Consider the following 23,164-nt stretch of genomic DNA (forward strand, 5'->3'; position numbering starts at 1 on the left):
ATCCTCTCCATCCACATTTCTTTGTCTATCCACTTTTGCGTTGTGTCGGTGTTGGATCGCCAGCCAGCTGCAGAAGAAGGGCTCCTTCAGATCTACATATTCACACGCACACGCACACTCGCATAAGCATTCGCTCATTTGTGTTTGTGTCGTGTGTGAATACAATAGAGCGTAGAGGGGTCCTTTATTTCGTCGAATTCGGAGTTCTCCATATATAACATATATATGTATGTATAGAGGGCGTTTATGATTGTTGCTTTTGCAGTTCTATGATTGTTGGCGGACAAGCAGCAGCAGCAAGAGGAAGAAGGGAGCGTTGTATGACGGATCGGAAGCGGACCAGGTGGGATTTCTCCTTCGCCATTAGAAGCCGCGGGAGATGGGGGAAATGTGGCTGAATTTTTATGTCGAGCCAATGCATTGAGAATCTGTTTCTTTGAATTTGCTGATTTTGGGGGTGATTGTTAAGATCGTTGTTCGTTTGGTTTCTGAATTTCACTGACAATGCAGGCCGATCACCGAAAGAAAGTCAGTTCGTTTTACTGTTTTATCTTTCTTATCCTATTCTCAGTTATTTATTTGTTTGTTTATTTTGCAAAAAAATTTGCTTGGTTGGAGATGATTTTATTTTTTTAAGTTTTTGGATTGATTATTGTGGAATTGAAGATTTGGAAGAAAGAAACGATATTGAGTACCTAGGGTTTATGCTTCCTGTAAATGATTGTTGAAGCCAATTCTTTTGATCTGATATGACACGATGTGAATGTTTATATCTGTTATTGGTAAATGATCGTTTTCCACGGTGTTGCTGCATATTGAATCAAAATGAATTTTCATTTATGGCAGTGATGTAAATGTTAATTACTCTTAATGGGGTTGAGGTAGTGAGTGAAATCTGGATTCTATGATGCACCAGTTGGTCAATCAATGAACTAATTCATTAGTTAAATTTAGAGATATTTAGTAAATGCTTTTAATTCTATCTTTCCAGTTATGCTTTTCTACTAATAAAACAAATATTTGAGCTGATTATTCTCTGGCTATTGGGGACAATTACAATTCAATTCTTTAAAGAGTGCTTTCACTTATTTTTTGTCCCTTGCTCAGTTTTCTTCTGTTCCTCTCTCAGGAAATTAAGTTATCGATGTAATGCTATATTAAAAAATGCATTATAGGTTGAGGACAACATTCTGGTCACAATTTGACCAGAAAGTTATTTTGTTTTGTATATTTGTTTTCTTATTTGGGCAAAACAGTACACTTGTAAAGATATTTATGGTCATACTGATTTTGAATTGACAAAAATCTTATGTTGTTATATGGTGTACGAAAAACTACATTCCTATGTTATTAGAAAACCACTTATTGCACTTATATTTGTGCATCAGGGTTCAGCCGAAATGGACTTCTTTTCTGAATATGGTGATGCAAGCAGATATAAAATCCAGGAGGTCATAGGGAAAGGAAGCTATGGTGTTGTTTGCTCAGCCATTGACACTCATACTGGTGAAAAAGTAGCAATAAAGAAAATACACAACATCTTTGAGCACATTTCTGACGCTGCTCGAATTCTTCGAGAGATTAAACTTCTAAGGTTGCTACGACACCCAGATATTGTTGAAATTAAACACATCATGTTTCCACCTTCAAGAAGAGATTTCAAAGATATCTATGTTGTTTTTGAGCTTATGGAATCAGACCTACATCAAGTCATTAAGGCTAATGATGACTTAACTCGGGAACATCATCAATTTTTTCTTTATCAATTACTCCGAGCTCTTAAATACATCCACACAGGTAATAGCTCCTTCTGTTTTGTGTCCTTGTGAAACCTTCTTCAATTTCTCTGGTTTGTCCAACGTAAAATAGTAAAAAGGATGAGTCTGATTAAAAACCATGTCTATATCATAGAATTGAACACTTCTTGCTGTTCCGGATGTCAGTCCTAATTCCTGATGATTGTTAACAAATAGCGTTGTATTCATAGAGCATCTATTTTTGTTGTGGATCTCTCATATTAGGCTTTTCTTCTACTTGATCATTGGAGTAATATTTTGGGGTACTTTTGTTAAAACATCTGACAATTAAAATTTCTGTCTGCAGCTAATGTGTATCATCGGGATTTAAAACCAAAGAACATATTGGCAAATGCAAATTGTAAACTGAAAATATGTGATTTTGGATTGGCTAGAGTTGCATTTAATGACACTCCTACAACCATATTCTGGACGGTATGAAATAAAAGCTGTGGTCATTAGATATGATGCTAACTGTTTGCCTGTTTCCGAGTAATATTCCTTTGTTGCAAAATGCAGGATTATGTGGCCACAAGATGGTATAGGGCTCCAGAGTTGTGTGGCTCATTTTTCTCCAAGGTTAACTTCTTCTTGTTGGCTACTTTGTTATTTATGATTTTAAAACTGCAGAAGCTAAACATCTTCTGATTGCTTCCTTTCATGATCTCCAATTGCTTTCATTTAATTTATCTTCTGGCAGATATAATGGTTCTATAAATGCTCTTATTTCTAACATTGTTTGGTTAGTAAATTGTCTGGATTTCGGTATAATGGAGCCAATCAGTGGGTACTTATAGAAATGGTTTCTTTTTTCAGATAAAAAACATAATTTGAAAATATTACTAAATGTGGTTTGGGTGGTCTGTAATCTCTTTAAATCTCTCATTGTTTTATAGGATATATTGTATTCTTTGTAGCTTAGTTTAATACATCACATGATGTGGCACATGTTTCTGTCTAACTGTCTGCATTGATTCTCAATCAAGTTTCGATGTTTTTCACGGTATCATTGCTGACGTTTCTTGGACGTTGACTGCATGCTCATTCAGTATACTCCAGCAATCGACATATGGAGTATTGGATGCATTTTTGCTGAGGTGTTAACAGGGAAGCCACTTTTTCCTGGAAAAAATGTTGTTCACCAACTGGATTTGATAACTGATGTTCTTGGAACACCTTCAATGGATACCATTTCTCGGGTATTCATCTGTGCTTCCTTACAGTATCATTGTTTCCTTGTGCTAATGTTAAATGTGCCGACCTGTTGTTTACATTTTGTTTTTTCCTATTCTGTGTTTAGGTGCGAAATGAGAAGGCCAGAAGATATCTTACGAGCATGAGAAAGAAGCAGCCTATTTCTTTTGCACAGAAATTCCCAAATGCTGATCCCTTGGCACTTCGGCTCCTGCAAAGGCTGCTTGCATTTGATCCAAAAGACCGTCCCACTGCCGAGGAGGTTTGCTATGGCCTTTTCTCTTGTAAATGGGTTTTTGTAATTGGAAGTCATCAGAAGTATAGTAATTTCATTATAATATTATATCCATGCTCTCTTTCTCTCTCTCTCTCTCTCTCTATATATATATATATATCAATATGATGGTTCTGTATTGTTGTGGAATCATGGTTTGTGAGTAATCCCTTTCCTTTGGAGATATCATACGCATTTTCTTATTCATCATATCTTTAATGGTAGATTTTTTATATTATATGTGTGTTCAGGCATTGGCTGATCCCTACTTTAAGGGACTGTGCAGACCAGAGCGAGAACCATCTTGCCAGCCAATTTCAAAGATGGAATTTGAATTTGAGAGGCGGAAAGTCACAAAGGATGATATACGGGAGCTAATATTTCGTGAAGTTTTGGAGTATCATCCTCAGCTGCTGAAGGATTACATCAATGGAGTCGAGAGAACTACTTTTCTCTATCCTAGGTGATTAAACTCTTTCTTTCTGCTAGATTATTTGGGCTCGGTTTTCTGAAGTGCTAATCTTGGAATATTTCTCATCTGCAGTGCCATTGACCAGTTCAAAAAGCAATTTGCTCATTTAGAAGAAAATGGAGGCAAAGGCAACCCTGCAATTCCCCTTGAAAGAAAGCATGCTTCTCTTCCCAGGTATATTCATTATTCAGCATTTTTATTTTTTTTGTTTTTTAATGTTTTGTTACACTTCTGCTCAATTTTCTTTAGAAAGCAGACGTAACATTTATACCCCTACCCCACATATATATAAATATATGTTAAACCTATATTCCATATTTAAATTATTATTCAAACAAATACGCCCACATACATCTATTGTATATTTATATTTATACCCAAAACCTTTTGTTATTTCTTTACACACTATGGCAGTTCCTAATGATTGTATTAATATATACAAATGTATGCAACCAACAAAACAATAACATCTACTCTGTTTATAAACATTTTGACAAAAACAAAATAATGATAATAGTATTAATTATACCCTCTGTTTGGTGCTCTAGAATTTTGTGACCAAAGCAATGATTTCTGCCGGCTATGTCTGAGTTTCATTTTCTATTTGTAATTATTCTATGATTTTAGTGTGATACTGATGGGTGTGTTGGATGTGTTTTCGTAACCGGTAAGCACTATTTATTATATTATTTCCCTCTAGAAATCATAACATCGAATACCTATATTTCATGTAAAATATTCATTTAAAATTAATTTTCTATTCAAAACAACATATCAAATATCTTTTTATTAGTATTACTTAAAAAAATATTTCAATCCAATTATTTACTGTTGTAAAAACCCCAGCACACTCCTGAAAACACATCCAAACTAATGTTTAGGTGCAAACAATTTTGCCAAGTTGCACTTTATATTGGAAATAACTTCAGCTTGCTCGGTTGTGCTATGTATTTACCTTTTGGAAAAGTATCTAATTATAGAATCTAGATGGGTGTGTTTGGTTTGTATATTATGTTTAAGTAGTGATTGAATATATATTTTTTTTTGAGAAAAACTAGTATATATTTTTTTTTATATAATATCGTGGAGATTGCTTAGTAAAAAAAATGGAGAGGCAAGTGATTCCAGCTGTATGAAATATAATATTTTACTTATATTTTCAGCTAATATCTAGCGATCGTATTGGTAGTGAGTGGTATATTACATGAAAAGCTTATATGATTTGATACTGTTGCAGTATGCTTATCGCAAGTAATTTTAGTATTACTGTTGTAGAGAGTTCCCTCCACATGAATGTTTTCTTTGAATATTGCAAGAAGAATACATATTTAAAGTCCATTGAAATACAAAGTTCATATTATAGTTCCACATGGTTTGCAGGTCGACCATTGTACATTCCAATACAATTCCCCCAAAGGAGCAGATAATGACTGCAAATGCGAAGGAATGGCAGAATTTAGAAGAACCCTGCTTTAGGAATTCAGATGGCATTTATCCCACTTATCCGCCGTCAAGAACATCATCAAGACCACAGCACCGAATCTCTCAAGGTACTTTTTCAATTGCAACATCCCATTATGCTTCACCAACAACATTTTCCCAATGCATTATCATCATTTTCCTCGAAACTTTTGATGCCAACAGCAGCAGGAGTAGCAGCAGCTAAATCCAACAAAGCTGTAGGCCCTGTTTTTTCGTACAACAATACATATGCTGTCAGAGAACCATACATTCCCCAAACCCTTGTAAAAAGTACAGTCCTCTCCCCCCAGGTTATGCCCCCATCTCATTGTTACCAGAGAATTGTGCCGGTCAGGGCATTGGATGGATCAGTTGCTGAGACATACCGAGGGGACTTGCTGTCCTATGCAACGAAGCAGCAGGTGCCAATCAGCAATGCAGTGATAAATGTAGAGGGGCATCCATTATATGTTGATGATAGAGTCGTTGTTGATGCAAATCTTGTGCGGGCAAAAGCTCAATACCGAGGAATGGGAGTGGGAATGGAAATTGGAATGGGCAAGACTATGAGCACAGCGGCATCGGCAACAGCAACGGCAGCGACACACAGAAATGGATATAGTGTTCATCATACCCAATATGGTATGACGAGGATGTATTAATTAGTAAGTGTGAAGGATGTTGTTTAGTGTTGAGTGATGTTGGACTTGTTGGACACCATTGTAAAGCACGTGATGAGATGATGTATAGGATTAAGAATTACTCCTTTGAGTATCTTCAATAATGTTCTATTCACTTTATAAGAAATTGAATGCATAAATTTCACAATATATATATATATATATAATAATTATTCGAATATAGAATTGTATATTATATAACATTTTTTTAGTTTGGATTACTAGTCTAAATTTTTTGTTCTAATATATATATATAGTTCTTTAAAGAATGTCTTGGTGGTGGCGGCGTGATCGTAAAGTCATAAAGTCAATCATTTGACGGATTTAGTTTTGTTCGTCTAGTGTGATTTGGTTATATATATAATCAAATTACAAACTACAAAAATAATAATGTATACATCATGTTGACACTGTGTGCATGTAAATACATATATATATTCTTCATTTAGCTTGCAGAGATGATGTATGAGAAAGACTAATGTGTGAGAAAGAGACTGAAGGCTAAACCTTCTTCCCTCTTTCCCAAACAAACTCCTCACACAAAACCACATACATACATACATACATATATATGCCTGTGTATGTATATATATTGTATATATCTGTGTATATATATATATATATATGTGTGTGTTCTCCCTCCCAGGACCCTAGGCTGTTGTTACCTTGCATCTTCTAATATGTTCATTAGACAAATTTACATGTCTACTCCACAGTGATCTTACCAGAGGTGATCCAGTCTCCAGCCATGGCTTCCCAGGACCACTGAAATGCAATGCAGCTGCTCTCTCTAATTCCCAATCGTCTCGTCGTCGTCGTGCGTCGCTGCTACGATACCCCAGACCATTAATCTGCCAAGACGCATCCATTCGATGCATTTGATTCTCGAACGCCAGTAGCGCTGGCGGAAGCGCTCCCGGATGCCACAACGAAAATCCCGAATTCAAATTCTACAAGATTAATATATAGAATGATTACCGAGCGAAAAATGATCGCGATTAATGTACTCGATCGAACTGAATACACTCACGAGCTTGAGCCATTGATGATATACTTTAGTGATGTTCGTCGACCTCCATCTTTTGAGGTCGAAAACGTTCACTCCGTAGAGCCATCCGCAACGATTCTGATCCAAGTTCGATGATATGATCGGCTCGGTGAAATTGAAGTAGTTTTTGTATCTTCTTCCGGGACAGCAATCTCGTCCGCACCATGAGTCGGAAACGGCACCGATTACTTTCTCGTCCAGGTCCAATTCCCATAACGACGAAATGTCGCGTTGAATTATGATGTCATCATCCAAGAACACAACTTTTTCGAGTTCCGGAAACAGCTGCAAGACAGACGACGACGAGGAGCATTAGTAATGTGTATATATATATATATCTATATGTATACAAAACTAGAACCTCAGGAAGATAAATTCGGAGATGATTCAAGAGGGAGATGCAGGCGGGACTTAGAACGTGGAGTCGATGATCGATCTCTTCGACATTTTTAAAATCCTCCATCTTCAAGGTCTGGTACTGTCGATTCCGAATCTGGTGATGAATTTCTAACATCTCCTTAATGGCGACGTTCACGTCGTGGGACCAATCGTATTGATGCAATCCCCTGACTTCAACAACAGCAGAATCGACCGTGTTTACTGCGAACCAGGCGTGCATCGACGTGTACGTCTTCTTATCAGTGACGACGTGGAAGACCAATGTTTCCGGTTTCGCCATCGCTTTGATCGTCGAGGAGATGACGACAGAGGCTGCAAGGACATTATCGGTTAGAAGAACAACATGATGAAAAGAAGGGTCGATCAGGCGGTGAATATATTGAGGCGGAGGTAGTCGAGAACGAGCTGCAGCATTTATGGCGTATTCTTCGGCTAATCTGAGTGAAAGACAGTGAAGACTCTTCGGCACGCCATGAGCAGCAAGATGCCAGTAGATTGATTCTTGCCATTTTGCTGTTTCGACATTGTGCTCCATCTTCGCCATCTGTTTTACAGAATACAGAGTTTCTTTAGCTTAATCGAATGAATGTTGGCAGAAAAATGACTCGGAAGTTAAGCCAAGTTCATCATTCATGTAATAGAAAGAATGTTGCTTGGTATATGTTTTTCAGCAAAGAACTGAGATCATAATTTCCTTATGCTACATTTTGTAGAATATCATATTTGCATTTTATTAATAATGAAATCAAGAGTAACAATCTAATAATCTCTCCGGCCCAACTCACATTACCATGTTTACTATTTTCGTCCGTTACAATCCAAAGTATCTATTTCCTATTTTAGTAAAAGTAAATTTACATTAATACCAAAATACTTTTAATTTTTACCTAAATTAAAAACATACCATTACACGTACAATTATTTTATACGTAAAGTCAAATGAGAACAATGTCAAAACCTCTTGCATACTTCTACTAACTAATAAAATATTACTCTCTCCGTCTTTAAACAATAGTCTCATTTTGTTTTTTTCGTCTGTCCCAAACTAATAGTCTCGTTTCCCTTTCTATCTTTTCACCAAACTATCCCCACTTTTTCACAATAATTACGTAAAAATATTTTTACATCCACTATAATATAATATTATTATTCTTTAATTCTCGTGTCAATTCCAAATATTCCTATTGTTTTTGGACTAAAGAAATATTATTTTTCAATTTATTGTAAAATCGAAAAGACCCATTGTAGTAGAAATGAGCCATTGTAGTAGAAATGAGGTAGTATAAAATAATATAGACCTAATTTAAACAAGAACTCAAATATCTAAAATATCTTCGAAAACATGCACATTTTGCAGCATATAAGTAGATCAAACAAATTATCAACAAGACTTGAACTAAAAAGAAGAACACAGATAGGAAGCCTTGGTGTTCATTCAATACCCCACCCCACCCCACCCCACCTAAAGAGGGCACTTTAATACTACCTTTTATCGTAACGAAAACGAGAGGTGGATATAAATAGATAGATGATAGTAAATACAATTCCCAAAGCACCATCATATCATAGCCATAGCCATAACCTATTGAAAAAAAATGCAGTGGAAGTTCACATGTTGCCTTAATTAAACCAAAGGAACAAAGTACAAGAGTAACAATCACAATCATCTATTTATAGCCTATAGGTAACTTACTTGCATGTGCTGCCATCTCATCAGCCATTAAAAATTAACCTAATCTACCATACATTATATATATATATATATATATAACACACCCTACAACCACTACTTGTTGGGCTCATTCCTTACAGTATTATGCATCAAAATATATAAAAATATCTCAACTTGTATTGCTTCTACCAATTCCTGTCTTTTTGCTTCATTTGATTTCTTCCTAAAAATTGTTTCTTTTTAGACAAAACCAGGGTTCTTTTTTTTTTTTTTTTTTTTTTTTTTTTTGAAATACAGAAATGGTGGTAACTGGGAACCCATTTGCAAGTAGTAGATAAAAACAGCATAGCAATAAATAAATTAATTAATTAATTACTAGTGTAAGTTGATGTTGTTACCATGGCCTTTGTCTTGAGAGCAAATGCTCTAATATCTTGTCGGTTTACAGTCACCTCCTTGACAAGATCCTTAAATGAAACAGCTCCAACTCCAACTCCAACTCCAACTCCTCCATCATTACTCGTTTCTGCGGCCTCCACCAACGCCCTCGTCAGCTCTTCTCTGAGCTTTTATTTCAACCATCAATATAAATATGACACATCAACACACAAATCGACTATTACATCTACATAAATAAAAACATTTCTGATTATTGTTATTATTGGTTCTATTCATCTATGGTTTATGGGTCGATTGATTGAGTCATTGACTGGCTATATATTATTATTAATTTATTTATATTTATCAATTTATTGTTGATATAAGCCATGCATCATCCATCATCAATGGTTTGTGGGTCACAGTAAGGTCTAAACTAAGCTGTACTTCACTAGGGGAGGGGAGTGGCACAGTTTTGCCTTTTCTTAGTGGATTATTCCCTAGTTTTCTTTGAGATGGGACACGACGTGAATAGATTATTGTTTTCTAAGGGGACCACCTCATGGAAATTTGCAATGAATACCACATTATATTATTGGTACCGTCAGAGAAAAAAACTATAAATATAAATAAATAAATAACAGTAACAAAATATACCGACTTGCACAGCCACATGATTGTTTTATTCAATATAACATGCAATATACTTCAAATTACATAATACATTCTTGTTAATCTATGTACAATTGCAGAGTCTAGATAAGGTTTGTTATAATAATAATAATTATTATTATAGAGGGGTGGTGTTACTACATTCTATTTTTCGAAAAATCCAAAGAAATGCTGAAGTTTGGAATTTTCAGATACAAAGGTGTTTTTTTTTTTAATTGGACATAATATTTTATTTATAATATATATATTTTTTATTTAAAACCGATCATATTGTCGAATAATAAAAAGGTGAAAAAAGCTCAAAGAGATAAAAACTAAAACTAAAAATAAAAAAGGACCGCAATAAATGATAATTTTATTATTGATTTAATTATTAAAATCTGATTTAGGACATCAATACTATAATTTATTAAGATACTTAAATTTGAATAAAATAAAATCACTCTGGTCCAAAGGGTTTTTGAATTTTGTGGTAGATTAAAAAATAATAGTATTTTACAAGAAGTAAAAATTAAAATATAATTGTATGTCTAATGAAATGTTTGTAATGCAGATAAAAGTTAAATGATATTTTAGTGTTGATATATAATTAGTTTTACTACAATAGAAAATAGATACTTTGGAGTTGAAGGGAGGGAGTATTAAATTTTGGAGTGGGAGGGAAAGAGTATTAAATTATATATATTTATATATTTATATAATGATTAAATTACATACAAAAGTTATTAAATTACATTTTTTTTTTTTATCAATTAATAGATGACAGCATAGCATATTCTAAACAAAGTTTTACAAAAATAAGAAATTAAATTTTATATATATATATATATATTTGTAAAGAGCAAACAGGTGAAAATATACTGAATTATTTGAATTGAATTCCAAATTTTAGGCCAGTAGTTAGCTTGGTAGTCTCCTAGGTTGATGTGTTTTATTGAGTTTTCTAAATCATTTTGCATATGCATTATAATTTTTATTTTTTCTTTTTTTTTTTAAAAAAATATTATATTGAAAAATTATTTTTTATTATTTAAAAAAGAATCTTTATTCGAGAATAATCAAAGCTAAAAAACAATCGAACGCAACCTTATTTTATCATGTTTGGATGCTCCTCCGGAAAGGAGTATGGACCAACGACTCCCAATGTAATATAAGCTTTGTCCTATTTCTAAATGTGAATTTTTAGATTGCTAAGGGCATATAATCCCTCAGTCTTGAAAAATTAGCTCATTTAGTTCGACATCCGTTGAGCGTTATTTTCCAAGAAAAATATACAAATTCTCTTACAAGATATTTTGAAAACAACAAAAATCATTTCACTAAAACTATCATAATTCATTATAATCATTTTACAATTTTTAATAACTAATAATAAAAAAAACAGTTAAATCTCCCAACTCAAAATATTTCTTTTGAGTTTTTATCTAATTTCTTATTATTTGTATATATTCCTAAAATAAATACTTTTCTCCTAAATTACTGTATCAAGCGTTATTTAGATATAAAATCTAAATCTTTAAATTCAATCTAGGTATAAAGGAAATACACCAAAAGTTAAAATAAATTGATTATAATATTGATGTTATTTAAATAACGAATCTATAATCTTCTACGTAAAACCGTACGCATGCATACATAACAAAAAAGTACATATATATTAATTTCTCATCAACTTGTAGTATGGTCCTTATGGATAAGTTTATTACACTAATTTATTTTTATCACTTAATTGATGTAAACTAATAATAGAATATTATATATAGATTATTTTAAGTTTATTCAACTGTACTGAAAATTAGGTTCTAAACAATTGCAACTTGTCATTAATTTCTCACGGTAACACACGTGTGCTATTTATTTTAGAGTAAGCATGTAAAAAATGGAATAATTTTTAAATACTACTATAATATTTCTGTTAAAAATTAAATACTATATAATAAATTTGTTCACTCAATTTATTTTTTAGTTGGCACCATGCCTCATATATAATATATATCTTTCATTTACATAAAAAAAAATCTATAATTCAACACAAATTATTAGTATTTTTTATATTTTCGATATAATTTTCGATACTCAATATAAAAAATACTATCATGTAAAACTACAAAGTAAACACTTACGCTCTTTTGGAATCAAAAGTTACTCCCGCCTTCCATATAATATGACCAACACAAGATTTTAAATAAAGTATAATTAATAAGTAATTAAGAAATATATTATTAAAAATAATTATTATATAATAAAAATAATTATATATTAAATAATTAAATAATTTAATTAAAATTAAAAAAATGATAGATTATGAAATTTAAAATGTATAATTATATTAAGGAAATGGCAAATTATACAAGACAAAACAAACAAATATAATATCACTTGTACCGAAAATATTTATTTATATAATTTTTTTTTTAAAAAATCAATTTAAAATTTCAACGAAATCAAAACAAACAAGCGCCGAAGCGTCACACATGCCGTGTGTTTGATAAGAAAAAAAAAACAAGCAATTTGATAACCACTTATCAGTAGCATTGGGACTCATCTACTGTACCTACATAGTTACTATCTGATTATAACGAGCAGACCTATTTTTAATTTTAAAATTTAATTAAATTATTATATATACTATACTCTACAATTTGGTTATATAAGTTGGATATAAATAAATATATAAAATGTAAAACAAATATGTAACTAATTTTTACTTACCACGGCAGCATCACTCCCGCCAAAAAATCTCCAAGTCATGCACCCTGCGAGAGCACACCGTTTTACACAATTACTCTTCTGTATAAGTTCGAATTTACAATTTTACCCCTCAAAAAATCAAAATTACCGATGGTTGAAGAGCAAAGAGCAGCTGATTCAAGCGCCAGGAAAGCAGTTCTTACTAGAAGAAACGGCAAAAGTAACCCAACCAGCAACCGGAGCGTCCGGTGGGAAAGCCGGCGGCCGAGCAACGCCGCTGGAGAGCTCTTCCCCTTCACCATCCCCCGGCCAACACTTTTCGTGCCGTCGCCTACGGAGGCGACGCAAGATATTGTCAATCTCTTAATCCCCGTCGCCGATATATAGAACTTCTTCATACTCGGATCTTCGATTTCCGCTTCTTCTTCCTCAGAAACGAATTCATCCAAGCAATCGAACCGCAGCTTCAGATCCAAAACTCTACTACCTATCAGAATACCAAAAATCAATCGCAACGCTACTGGATCGTCCCCAGCGCCATCCAAAACCAGCGAAATCAACAATCGTATTTACAATCATGAATCAAAACTACCTCAATCCAGTCCAGAGAGCGCTGAGCATTTCTCAAGCACAAACAGGTTTGCAAACATTTGCACTTCTCTGATCATTCGAGATAATAGAGAAAGAAAAAAAAAAAAAAACAAAAACGGTATTATTATGCTTATTATGTCAGTCTATTTGCGAAGGAGAAAGAGGAATGCCGAAATGGTGAACGAGAGCCGCGTTGAATGCCGAGGAATTATTATATACTAGATTGCAACCGGACACCACTACAGAAGCGTGTTTGTACGTTGCGCAGTGGGAGGGGTACCGGGAATTGTGGGGTTCGTTTTTTGCACATAGTTTCGAATCTATTTACGAAGTGGCCCTTGGCTGCCTATGCAAATCACCGACAAATTCACATGGATCGGGATGGCCCACGCAGCGTCGTATTTTTACATCATTTATTATTTTTGACGGAGTGCTTAGATCTGATAGAGCATACTATCGCCGCCGCCGCGCCGCCACAGTGGATTTTCTAATTGGGTTGTGGGAATAATACTAAATAGCAAAATTTACAATAACTAAAAGGAGTGCTAATTTGGTATTCATTTTTATTTTTTTTAAAAAAAATATTACTCCCTCCTTCCCATAAAGAAGTATCAATTTACTTTTTATACGTAATTTTAAAAATATGAATATTATATTGAGATATAGTAAAAATAAAGTTGAAATGATTAAAATAATCTTGTTAGTATCTGTGATATAAAAGTAACGATATTTGTGTAATATATTGTAAGTTTTAAAGGTATTTGTAATGTTAAGTAGACAGTAGATACTTTGTTATGACATAGAAAAATAGATATTTTATTATGGGACGGTTAATACTTCTTGTTTTTATATGAAAATATACATGAGTAAAGAAACTCTAAATAAATCAAAACTTGTGTTTATGAGTGAACTTATGATCATAAAGTTATGAGTTTAAACCTTTGACACTTCCGAGTCTAGCTTGTTACATATGAGTTTAAACTTATTTGCGACTTGTTTGATTATATCTAATTTACAAACTATTAGCTTCAACCAAAAAATGTATCAAACAATGACAGTTGTATGTTTATAACGATTGTTCAAGATGGGTGATTTTTTTTTTGAAACTTGTTGGATCAACAAATAGTCTATCATGTTATTAAAATTTTAAAAAGATCGAAAATGATAAATAAATTTTTTAATAATATCATTAAGCTGAAGATGTGGTGACGTATGTTAATTGAAACCACAGATAAAGTAAAAATAAATTATCTATGTGATTTGTACACTTACGATGGACCGAATTTTCAACAATGTGAATTGTTGATTTTATTGTCACGGTGAAGGAAGACATAAAACTTAATTGACATCTTAAAGTCACAAAGAAAATAGATAACTCACAGTACCTTTAAAACCATGGCAACAATGATTCTATTATATACAGTATCTGTTGTTTTACAACTTGTTTTCCACAATAAAGGAAGTATTAGATAAGGTGATACTTACATGTCTGCCTTTGTAAGAATACTCTTAAGGGTGTGTTTGTTTGGGGGGTTGGATTTTGAGTTGGGATTTGAATAGTAAAAATTTTGAATTTGAATAGTTGTATGATGTGATATAAATAGGTGATGATGTGATGTTTTGAATGTAAAATTGATTTTTAATATAATATAAAAAATAAAAAATAAGTGTTTGATTTGATATTTTTGGGGAGAAAATTTTGGATGAATAGTGAAATTTTGTGCAAGTCCATCAAACGAACACACCCTTAATAAAATCGAAGTTGAGCTACTGAACTCTTTATTCACAGTGTTGTATTTTCATTGGTAAAAGCATATTTGCATGTCCCAAATTCTTATATATGATGTATGCCATCAATATAAACTAGCAAAAGGGCCAGTATTTGATCTTGAACCAAAATATACAAGCAGAGATCATAATTTGATTGTAAGAAACAATATCCCAACAACTTGGATGTGAATTTCTTACGCCATTGTCTACGGGGTTGTTTGGGGCCGTAGATTGCTTTCATTAGCTTGCATACATGTTCAGGAGAAACTTATTATCCCTGTGGATAATTTGTATAACTATTAGAATCCTAGTGATCATGAAAAAAATCATTGTTGATATCTAATTGAACAACTCTTCAAGACCTATATGAAGCCATTGCGAGCATGGTTCTGACAGTCAGTACCTTTGCAATAGCCAAAAAAATTTGTATAGTCTTATTCATAAATTTGCAAGTACCCCTTGGAAACAAGTCACGCCTTACCTTATACCTTTCCACAACCTTCCCCTTAATTCTAAGACTTTATGTATTTGTTATAGGTTGGGTTCCAACATAAAGTTTGGACAACTCACATGTATGGTTGTGTACCATAGCCTTCAACTTAGTATACATACCCCTAAATTCAGGCTTATCCCATAAAACATAAGAGTATAAAGTAACTTCCTGGTCATGAACATAGGAATCAAAATGACATAAATGATAAATAAGAATGTTTGGTTGAGAATGATTGGTGTTGCAAACATAATTTTTGAGCTAAAAGGATTGTTTCCATTTTCTTGGCGGTAAGCTAAAGAAAGATGCACTGGGTTAATTTAAAGTGTTGGAGTAAGAGGAAAGATATGATTCCGCAATGGAGACAATGGTAGAGATTGGTTCAAAACTAGAAAAGGATGATATTGAATCAGAACTTGCTTGTAAAAACATTGTCAATTTCAGGCTGAAAGTGAGGAACACCAGTGGAGGGTTGATCAAGGATGGATCAAGAGCAGTGATTTGAGTGGGAGTGATAGTGAGAGAGGTAAAAGAAGCAGGGGTTAAAATCAAGGCAAAAGGCAAAATGTTCTCATAGAAAGTGAACCCCTTTCCAAAATATCCTATCTATAATATAATAAAATAATAATAAAAAAAATATACACATAGCCATAATAATATTTAACCTCACAAATGCTTGGAGAAATACCTTATATCATTATTTAATATTACTGGTCAGATAAATGTTACTCCATGAATCAGGAAAAGAATAAAAATAAAATAGTAATAACAATAAATAAATAAATAATTCACTTAAATTCCATCAACATGTGCTATAAAGTGTGCATTTTTATTTTTATTTTTAATAACATGGACTCTTGAGTGTTTTGAATAAATTCCGACTGAACCTAATAGCATGCAAAGTAAGCCAGTAAGATAAGTCACACTAAATAAACCATATGTAACACAACACATAGGACTTAGAAGCAATCGTAAATTTGATCTCATAACTTACGGTCATGAGTTCATTTCCACGCTACTTGATCATCCCTTACGGGGTGTGTGCATACCTTTTGACCAAAAGAGTTGATGGTTAGAGGCAAGCATGGTGCTGTTCAAGTAACAGTGACAAACTTGCCCATTATCAACATCATACATTTACCCTCCAGCTGGGGCCACCTAGCAGCAAGCCGACTAGTTCACAATCAGACAGATACAAAAATAATGCATAGTTGATAGTTGATAGAAATATTCAATAACCAACAAGATCAAAGTGCAAAAACAAGACAGCAGGAGTAAAAAAAAGTACTTGTTTTATGACAATCCTCATTTCCAATTTCTGTTATCAAAGAGTAGAATAAATGTTGTAATTCTAACAATGTAAGGAATTTGTTGAGTATAAATTTGTCGGATGTTTAGACTAGAATTATAACGAAAGAAACAAAATAGGAATAGCTAATAAAAGAAAAGGAACTGTACCCAACATCACCAAAGTATTTAATACCAAGGAAGAAGGATGTCAGCTTAATTACCATGTCGATGCGGCCCTCTTCCCCGCAATGTGGTCTGTAGTTAGAATCGCCACCGGTGCAGCACTTCTCCAGACCGTTGACCTCACTTGCAAATGCTGTGTGGGTCACTCATATATTGAGTTCCTTCACTAATCATCAACTTATTAGCACTATCAATAATAGATGAAAATGATCGGTGATTAGAAAGCTATTGAGATCAACAAACTAGGACTTAAGCTGTCCAAAAGGTTTTCTTTCAGTAATCGAAAAGTGAATAGCTAATAAAATAAATAAATAAATAGCAATAATATTTTCTGTCAAAAACATTGATTACAGTGCTACTTTCTTAATACACTTCATAGGATCTGTAACAAGCCTGTGACTGATTGGCATCACCCCTCTTTTAGATAATATTTTAAGAAAGCCTCCTTCCAGCTTCCGCACCTGTCAACATTTTTTCCCATCAATTACATGCCACTAGAAATAAGAACAAAGGTTTGAAAAGTAAGGAAAAAGCGATGAAAAATGTAATGTTTAGAGAATTGATAGACAAAGATTAGTTTAGCATCTAAGGCACTTCAGGTTTCCTAGTTAAAGAAATCATTCTGCATCTTCTATTTCATGTGTCAAAAGGTGTAAATCAAATGTACAAAAGATATGTTGACATTGTCAGGTTGGTGACAAATACATAGCCGTCGCCTATGAGTTCATCACCAGAGAGTTTCTGAGTGAGTTCTAATCCACCGAGCTGAGGTGTCACTTGTTAGTCACTACTCGCCCTCGGTGAGTTTTGCTGCCAATAAATAGCTGCAAGTACTTTGTTGCCTTGCTATCGGGTGAGTTTTCTCCATCCTAAAGTATTCTGTTGCCTTGCTAGTGGATTCTAAAATACTTAAAAGGCTCTTTTGATAAAGGTCTAATATTTTTCCAAAACTCCCAAATCCCGTACATTATTATTTTTTATGGCATAGAAACCCACAACAACTATTCTTTGAGTGTGAACGGGTAGGCTGAACGCAATAACCTCCAAATGTGATAGGCTCGACTGAGAAGGCATTGATGGAATTCGAACTGATGACCTTGCAGTCACCAGTCAAGCACCACACTAACTAGGCCACCCTTACATTATTTCATTCATGGTTTTGTGGTTGTTGGTTATGATGGCAACTTGGATATGAGATCCCTCTTTGTCTTTATTCTTGACGGCTATGCATTAATTGTAGGAGGATGCTTCAAACTATTGCAAATTTGTCAAACTACTGAAGCTCACTACATCACCATTTGGTTTCTATCACTTACCATTCAATTATTTATTTTTGCTTAAAAAGCATTACATCCAACATCCATTTTCTATACAAAATATTACATCAAACAACTATTTTCACCTCAAAAACATCAAAAGAAAAAGCACCAAAACACACACAACAGAATGCACCTTCAATATCAACAAAATATTGAAATTAATGTAGAAGCAATTCTATTTACCTAACATGCAATCAGATTTTGCGAAGTACATCAGTCAATGCATAACGTGCAAGCAATCCAAGTCGAGACTGAAACCCCATGGATTATGCACACCATTTTTTATTCCGGAAATGCCTTAGGATGGCCTTGGCATGAAGTTCATTTTAGAACTATCCTACTCTAAAATTGGCAAAGATTGCATTATATTAGTTGGCACACAATTTTCTAACATGGCACACTTCATTGCTTGTAATAGAACTAATGACATAATGCATGTTACAAACTTGTTTTAAAGTATTTAGAATGCATAGTATTCCCGGTGCAATTCTTTCTAACAGTGATACCAAAATTTTAAAACCATTCTAGAATAACATTTCCGGAAAACTAGGGTTTGGGGAAAGCTTTTATGTTTCCTTCTTTTTTATTCGGCATATCATCCCAAACTAAAGGGAAAGCTGAGGTATTTTAGAAAAGCTTGTCTGGATGAGAAACTAATGCATTTTTTATAATAGAGCTATCCATAGTTCCACGAACATGTTCCCATTCAAAGTTGTTTTCAATTTCAACCCCCTAACGCTTTCGAATTTGATGCCATTGCGTAGCAATGAGCAAGGGAATATGACTTTCAGGAATAAAGCCAGATTGACAATATGCACACAGCTACTTGCGAAAGATCATGTGCCATAATTTGACTTCCAATCATTGACATGTACTTCAATGGCTTTCAGGTTAAATTCTGGTTTGTATGATTGCTATTTATATCATGACTTGATTATTTTATAAAAGCTTTAAATTACCGAGAATGGATTCATTTACATTTTAACCTAAGCATCCTATTTGGGAGGTCTTGTGTGGTAAGACAGACTTCCTGGCATGGCATGGTGGCAATGCTCAAGCTTTGGCTAACCTAAATGTTTAACTTTGACCTACAAACCCAGGTTACAATATTCTGAAAATCCTGCCTATAAGAACCCAAGGAAGGCATGCTTAGTTAAAAGAAGATGATTGCATAATGCATATGCAACCTAATCATTTGTTATTTAAGCATGATAAAAATGAATAACATACATATTAAATAAGATGAAATAATATATACTAATCTCATCCCAGCATACAAACTAAAGATACCCGTACGATAGTCCCTACTATTGCATTTACTTTATAACTTCCACGCTCTTTCGATGCCCTCATTGCTCATACCATTACTTCAACAACTTAGATCTAAAGTCAATATTTCATCAAATCCTGCCTACAGAACTTCCCCTACAATACATCACTCCATTTTGATTACCCACCATTTTCAAAGAAGCAGTAATTGGAATCAATAGTTGTTGTAAGAGCTACAAGCCTACCAACAGAAGAATGGTGAGGAACCAGGTTTTACATGCTATATTTGAGGTGCTCAGTGTGAATAGCGGAGATTTAAATGGGAAGGAACCAAGTTTCAGAGGTAATATTTGAGGTGTTCAGCGTGAAACCAATGAGATTTGAATGGTGGGGATGGAAAGTGGATATCAAAATTATGAATAAAATCAAGCAAATTTTAGCCATAGACACAACAACCTTCCTAAAATTAACACAGATAAGATCATGTTAATCATTTTGAGGCAATTTAAGGCACATGTAAGGTAATGCAATAGGTTTCTTTTACACTACTTCCAAATAACAATTCCAAGACAACTTAGACATCCAGAGCAATGATAACAAACCATTAACTGGTGAGAAGTGTGGTTTAAATGAGTTCAAAAGAAGTGTGGTTTAAATGAGTTCAAAAATACCCAAACTCAGCTCCTATAATATATAAATATGCATATATATATATATATATATCCACATATACACATGCTCCCATGATATTTTATGCGACAACATAAATTTCATTTGCTATTCTTAAAGACCAATGCATAGCAATTTAGATCATCAACAATTCAACATATTTACGTCATGTCAAGCCTTGTCGTATAGGTTTCTTTAATAGCACCAAAAAAAACATAATAAATAGAAACTACAAACCTGTCTCACAATGAATGGTTCCTCGGCAAGGCTCAAAGGCTCAGTCAATATTGTGAAAAATCCATTTCTGTTTCCATACACAACATCCGTGAAGGGTCGATCGCCCACCTATCATGATTGATGTGGTATGAGATGTGATACCCAATAGTGCCAGGAAAAAGGTCAAACGACAAGAAGAAAGAAGAAAGCAACAATGCACTTACCATAATTAGTCTTGACGAGTCGCAACCAAAATGGCTTTCTATTTCTTCGGCTGTTCCAGCTGGTTTCTTCACTCCTTAATAAACACAAAATTACAAAAAAGCATGCATTAGAAAACAAAATAAATGAAGATGCTGGCTGGCGCAAGGCAAGTTTTTCCCCATCACGTCTTGAATAACTAACAATATACTTGTCCTGGTCCCATCCTAGTCTATTACAAGAAATTTGAGAATTTTATTTATTAGTCCCGAAATCTTGAATATAAAATAAATTACTTTCAAACTCCATATATAACCATAATTATAAGATTTCATTACTACAATAATGAACATTTTTTGAATTATATAAACAAGAAAAACCCGTATACGGACTTTCATCAACATGTATAAATGATAAGAGAATGAAATCAAATTGTATAAACACTAACTTCAAAAGATAACATATAAGCATATTACTATCAAATCACCAATAACATTTGCCCCTATACCGATATTCTCTTGAAGAATTCCGTGCCTATTCGAAGATTTTTTCAAGTGATAAAACTCCAATTCAGTAACCTACTGTGCCGTATCACTTTGATTCCAATTGCATCCTCAAGGGCTGCAGCTTTTCTTCCATCATGATCATACTCACGTAAACCTGAAATTTAGGAAATGCCAATACAGTGAGACTAAAATAGACTATCAAACTACACAGAAATTCTAAACTCAAAAATTCCAAATAGGCTACAGAAGGAATCAATACCCGCAGAGTTACTGAACACCGCAATATTACTGCCAAATAAAGATTTACACAGTTCTAAAGATGAGCGAAGTGGCGGCCACAAGCTTAAAGTATAAGGAACAGTGATGGTGTTGTCCTTGTCAAACACAACGCCTTCGAAACCTTTGTTCTTCATCTCAGCCCAATCAATGTACCGAATGTCGGGCACGGAAACATGCGGGATTACCAATTGCTTGTTTTTGGACAAAACCCCGACGAAGCAAGCAATGCCTTCTAGGTTAATTCTCTGACCCAGAGCCGCTTTAAGATTAACCCACCACATGTTCCACAAAATGCCCGAACGGCTGTCCGCCACAGCAGATTGTTCCCCCACAGTTGCTCCTTCCGGAACGTCAGCAGAAGAGCGAAAATCATGGAGAAATTCGCCGTCGCTTTGTCTATATGAATAGGTGTCGTCTTCAGTATTCCGATGGCTCTGATCCTGTTCACGCTCTTTGCTGCAACTGAGAGTCGCCGTGAGCTTGAGGATGCTTTGATTTGCGCCGGGGAACTTGCGGGGATTCAAATTGAAGGTAACATTGCAGGGAGGATGGAGATGGAGATCATGGGAGAAGGGATGAGTAGGGAGGGGGTAGTTGCAGCAATAGTGGCGTGGACTGACGGAAGTGGAGAGCATATTCAGGTGAACATAGAGATTTCTGATGTTATATGGTAATAATAATTCAGTGGGGAAGCTTCGAACTGCAAATGATGAGGACGGTCAATTTCAATTTCAGTTCCAAATTCAGTTGGATCGACGAAAAGCCATAGCCACCGAGCAGAATCCAAGGCGGCGAAGGAAGGAAGGAAGACGATAACCCACCCACCCAGCCTGGCCCGCGCAGCGCAGCTCGTCTAATTCTATTGGGCCATTCGTCATCACATTCAAATCCATCTTGTGGCTTTGCTGTGTTTGGTAAAGATTTTCTGTATTTTGTTTGACTTTTGTTTTCTGTACTATCATGTCATTATGTTTTTCTTTCTTTAAAAATTATTATTATTACTTTTACATAAAATATCAATGTTTACTATTTTAGTTACATACTATAATTTATGTTTTTTTAAAAAGATAATTATATATTTCAATTATGTTTAAATTTTATAATTTATATTTTTTAATTTTAATTCAATTATTTAATTATCTTAATTAATAATAATTATTATTATCTCATAAGTATTTTTACTAATGTATTTTTTATTATTTATTATTATTTATACATTTTCTAAATTCAATATTTGTCCCTATTGACTTAGGGTGGACTTATGACTTAACTCGTTAGTTTGACTTGTCTTGTCAGCCTTTATCCGTGCATATTTTTGAATAGCGACGGCGGCCATTCCACTTCATTGAAGAAAAAAAAATCAAAATTTTTACTTTTTAATCATTCCTCTATTGTTTAAATGGCTCAACTATTCAAGTATGATTTATATATATATATATATTTATTAGTATTATTATTGGATATATTTCTTGAAATAAAAGTATAGGGTGCTTTTGTTTTTTATTTCAATTAAAAATCATTATTATTTAGTTTACAATACAATTACCAATAAAATGTAAAAGCTCAAACTCAAACGGTGTATTTGTTTAATATTTTAATTTACGTATTTTTATACTTTGTTATTTAAATTTATTCTTTTTTTTT

At 33.7% G+C, this 23,164-nt stretch overlaps 3 protein-coding genes across 6 annotated transcripts; 1 reads left to right on the forward strand and 2 right to left on the reverse strand.

Moving 5' to 3' along the window:
- On the forward strand, positions 1-6,027 carry LOC127248100 (mitogen-activated protein kinase 15-like). Its single transcript, XM_051270282.1, has 10 exons — positions 1-528; positions 1,389-1,797; positions 2,104-2,231; positions 2,316-2,375; positions 2,846-2,995; positions 3,097-3,252; positions 3,516-3,727; positions 3,809-3,910; positions 5,117-5,286; positions 5,381-6,027. The coding sequence occupies exons 1-10, from the start codon at positions 505-507 to the stop codon at positions 5,857-5,859; spliced, it is 1,890 nt and encodes a 629-aa protein (XP_051126239.1). The 5' UTR covers positions 1-504; the 3' UTR covers positions 5,860-6,027.
- A 211-nt stretch (positions 6,028-6,238) lies between these two features.
- On the reverse strand, positions 6,239-13,524 carry LOC127248101 (probable galacturonosyltransferase 15). 2 transcript variants are annotated; one of them, XM_051270285.1, is made up of 7 exons: positions 13,330-13,524; positions 12,886-13,224; positions 12,759-12,802; positions 9,395-9,562; positions 7,287-7,868; positions 6,932-7,210; positions 6,239-6,827 (listed from the first exon to the last, which is right to left on the reverse strand). In XM_051270285.1, the coding sequence occupies exons 2-7, from the start codon at positions 13,133-13,135 to the stop codon at positions 6,528-6,530; spliced, it is 1,623 nt and encodes a 540-aa protein (XP_051126242.1). In that variant the 5' UTR covers positions 13,136-13,224; positions 13,330-13,524; the 3' UTR covers positions 6,239-6,527. The 2 variants fall into 2 exon arrangements, with proteins under 2 accessions (XP_051126242.1, XP_051126241.1); XM_051270284.1 differs by having other exon boundaries at positions 6,908-7,210; positions 13,330-13,522.
- Positions 13,525-16,398: 2,874 nt separating this feature from the next.
- LOC127248053 (phosphatidylglycerophosphate phosphatase 1, chloroplastic/mitochondrial-like) lies at positions 16,399-22,392 on the reverse strand. Of its 3 annotated transcripts, none has more exons than XM_051270199.1 (6): positions 21,501-22,392; positions 21,318-21,395; positions 20,759-20,832; positions 20,556-20,663; positions 17,100-17,522; positions 16,399-16,736 (listed from the first exon to the last, which is right to left on the reverse strand). In XM_051270199.1, the coding sequence occupies exons 1-5, from the start codon at positions 22,153-22,155 to the stop codon at positions 17,409-17,411; spliced, it is 1,029 nt and encodes a 342-aa protein (XP_051126156.1). In that variant the 5' UTR covers positions 22,156-22,392; the 3' UTR covers positions 16,399-16,736; positions 17,100-17,408. The 3 variants fall into 3 exon arrangements, with proteins under 3 accessions (XP_051126156.1, XP_051126154.1, XP_051126155.1); XM_051270197.1 differs by having other exon boundaries at positions 16,399-16,746; XM_051270198.1 differs by having other exon boundaries at positions 16,399-16,761.
- Positions 22,393-23,164: the final 772 nt, after the last annotated feature.

Source organism: Andrographis paniculata, unplaced genomic scaffold (assembly GCF_009805555.1).
Source record: "Andrographis paniculata isolate CXL003 unplaced genomic scaffold, ASM980555v1 Contig32END, whole genome shotgun sequence".
NCBI lineage: Eukaryota > Viridiplantae > Streptophyta > Magnoliopsida > Lamiales > Acanthaceae > Andrographis > Andrographis paniculata.

Excerpts from the sequence above, each read along its gene's own strand:
- LOC127248100 (XM_051270282.1), top strand. The coding sequence starts at position 505 with ATGCAGGCCGATCACCGAAAGAAA. Across the intron at positions 1,798-2,103 it reads TCTTAAATACATCCACACAG|CTAATGTGTATCATCGGGAT; the intron begins GTAATAGCTCCT and ends TTCTGTCTGCAG. Across the intron at positions 5,287-5,380 it reads ACAGCACCGAATCTCTCAAG|CAGCAGGAGTAGCAGCAGCT; the intron begins GTACTTTTTCAA and ends TGATGCCAACAG.
- LOC127248101 (XM_051270284.1), bottom strand. The coding sequence starts at position 13,135 with ATGAAGAAGTTCTATATATCGGCGACGGGGATTAAGAGATTGACAATA. Across the intron at positions 12,803-12,885 it reads TCTTTGCTCTTCAACCATCG|GGTGCATGACTTGGAGATTT; the intron begins GTAATTTTGATT and ends GTGCTCTCGCAG. Across the intron at positions 9,563-12,758 it reads GCGGGAGTGATGCTGCCGTG|CTCAGAGAAGAGCTGACGAG; the intron begins GTAAGTAAAAAT and ends TTGAAATAAAAG.
- LOC127248053 (XM_051270199.1), bottom strand. The coding sequence starts at position 22,155 with ATGCTCTCCACTTCCGTCAGTCCACGCCACTATTGCTGCAACTACCCC. Across the intron at positions 20,833-21,317 it reads AATCAAAGTGATACGGCACA|GAGTGAAGAAACCAGCTGGA; the intron begins GTAGGTTACTGA and ends GTGTTTATTAAG. Across the intron at positions 20,664-20,758 it reads ACTCGTCAAGACTAATTATG|GTGGGCGATCGACCCTTCAC; the intron begins GTAAGTGCATTG and ends CAATCATGATAG.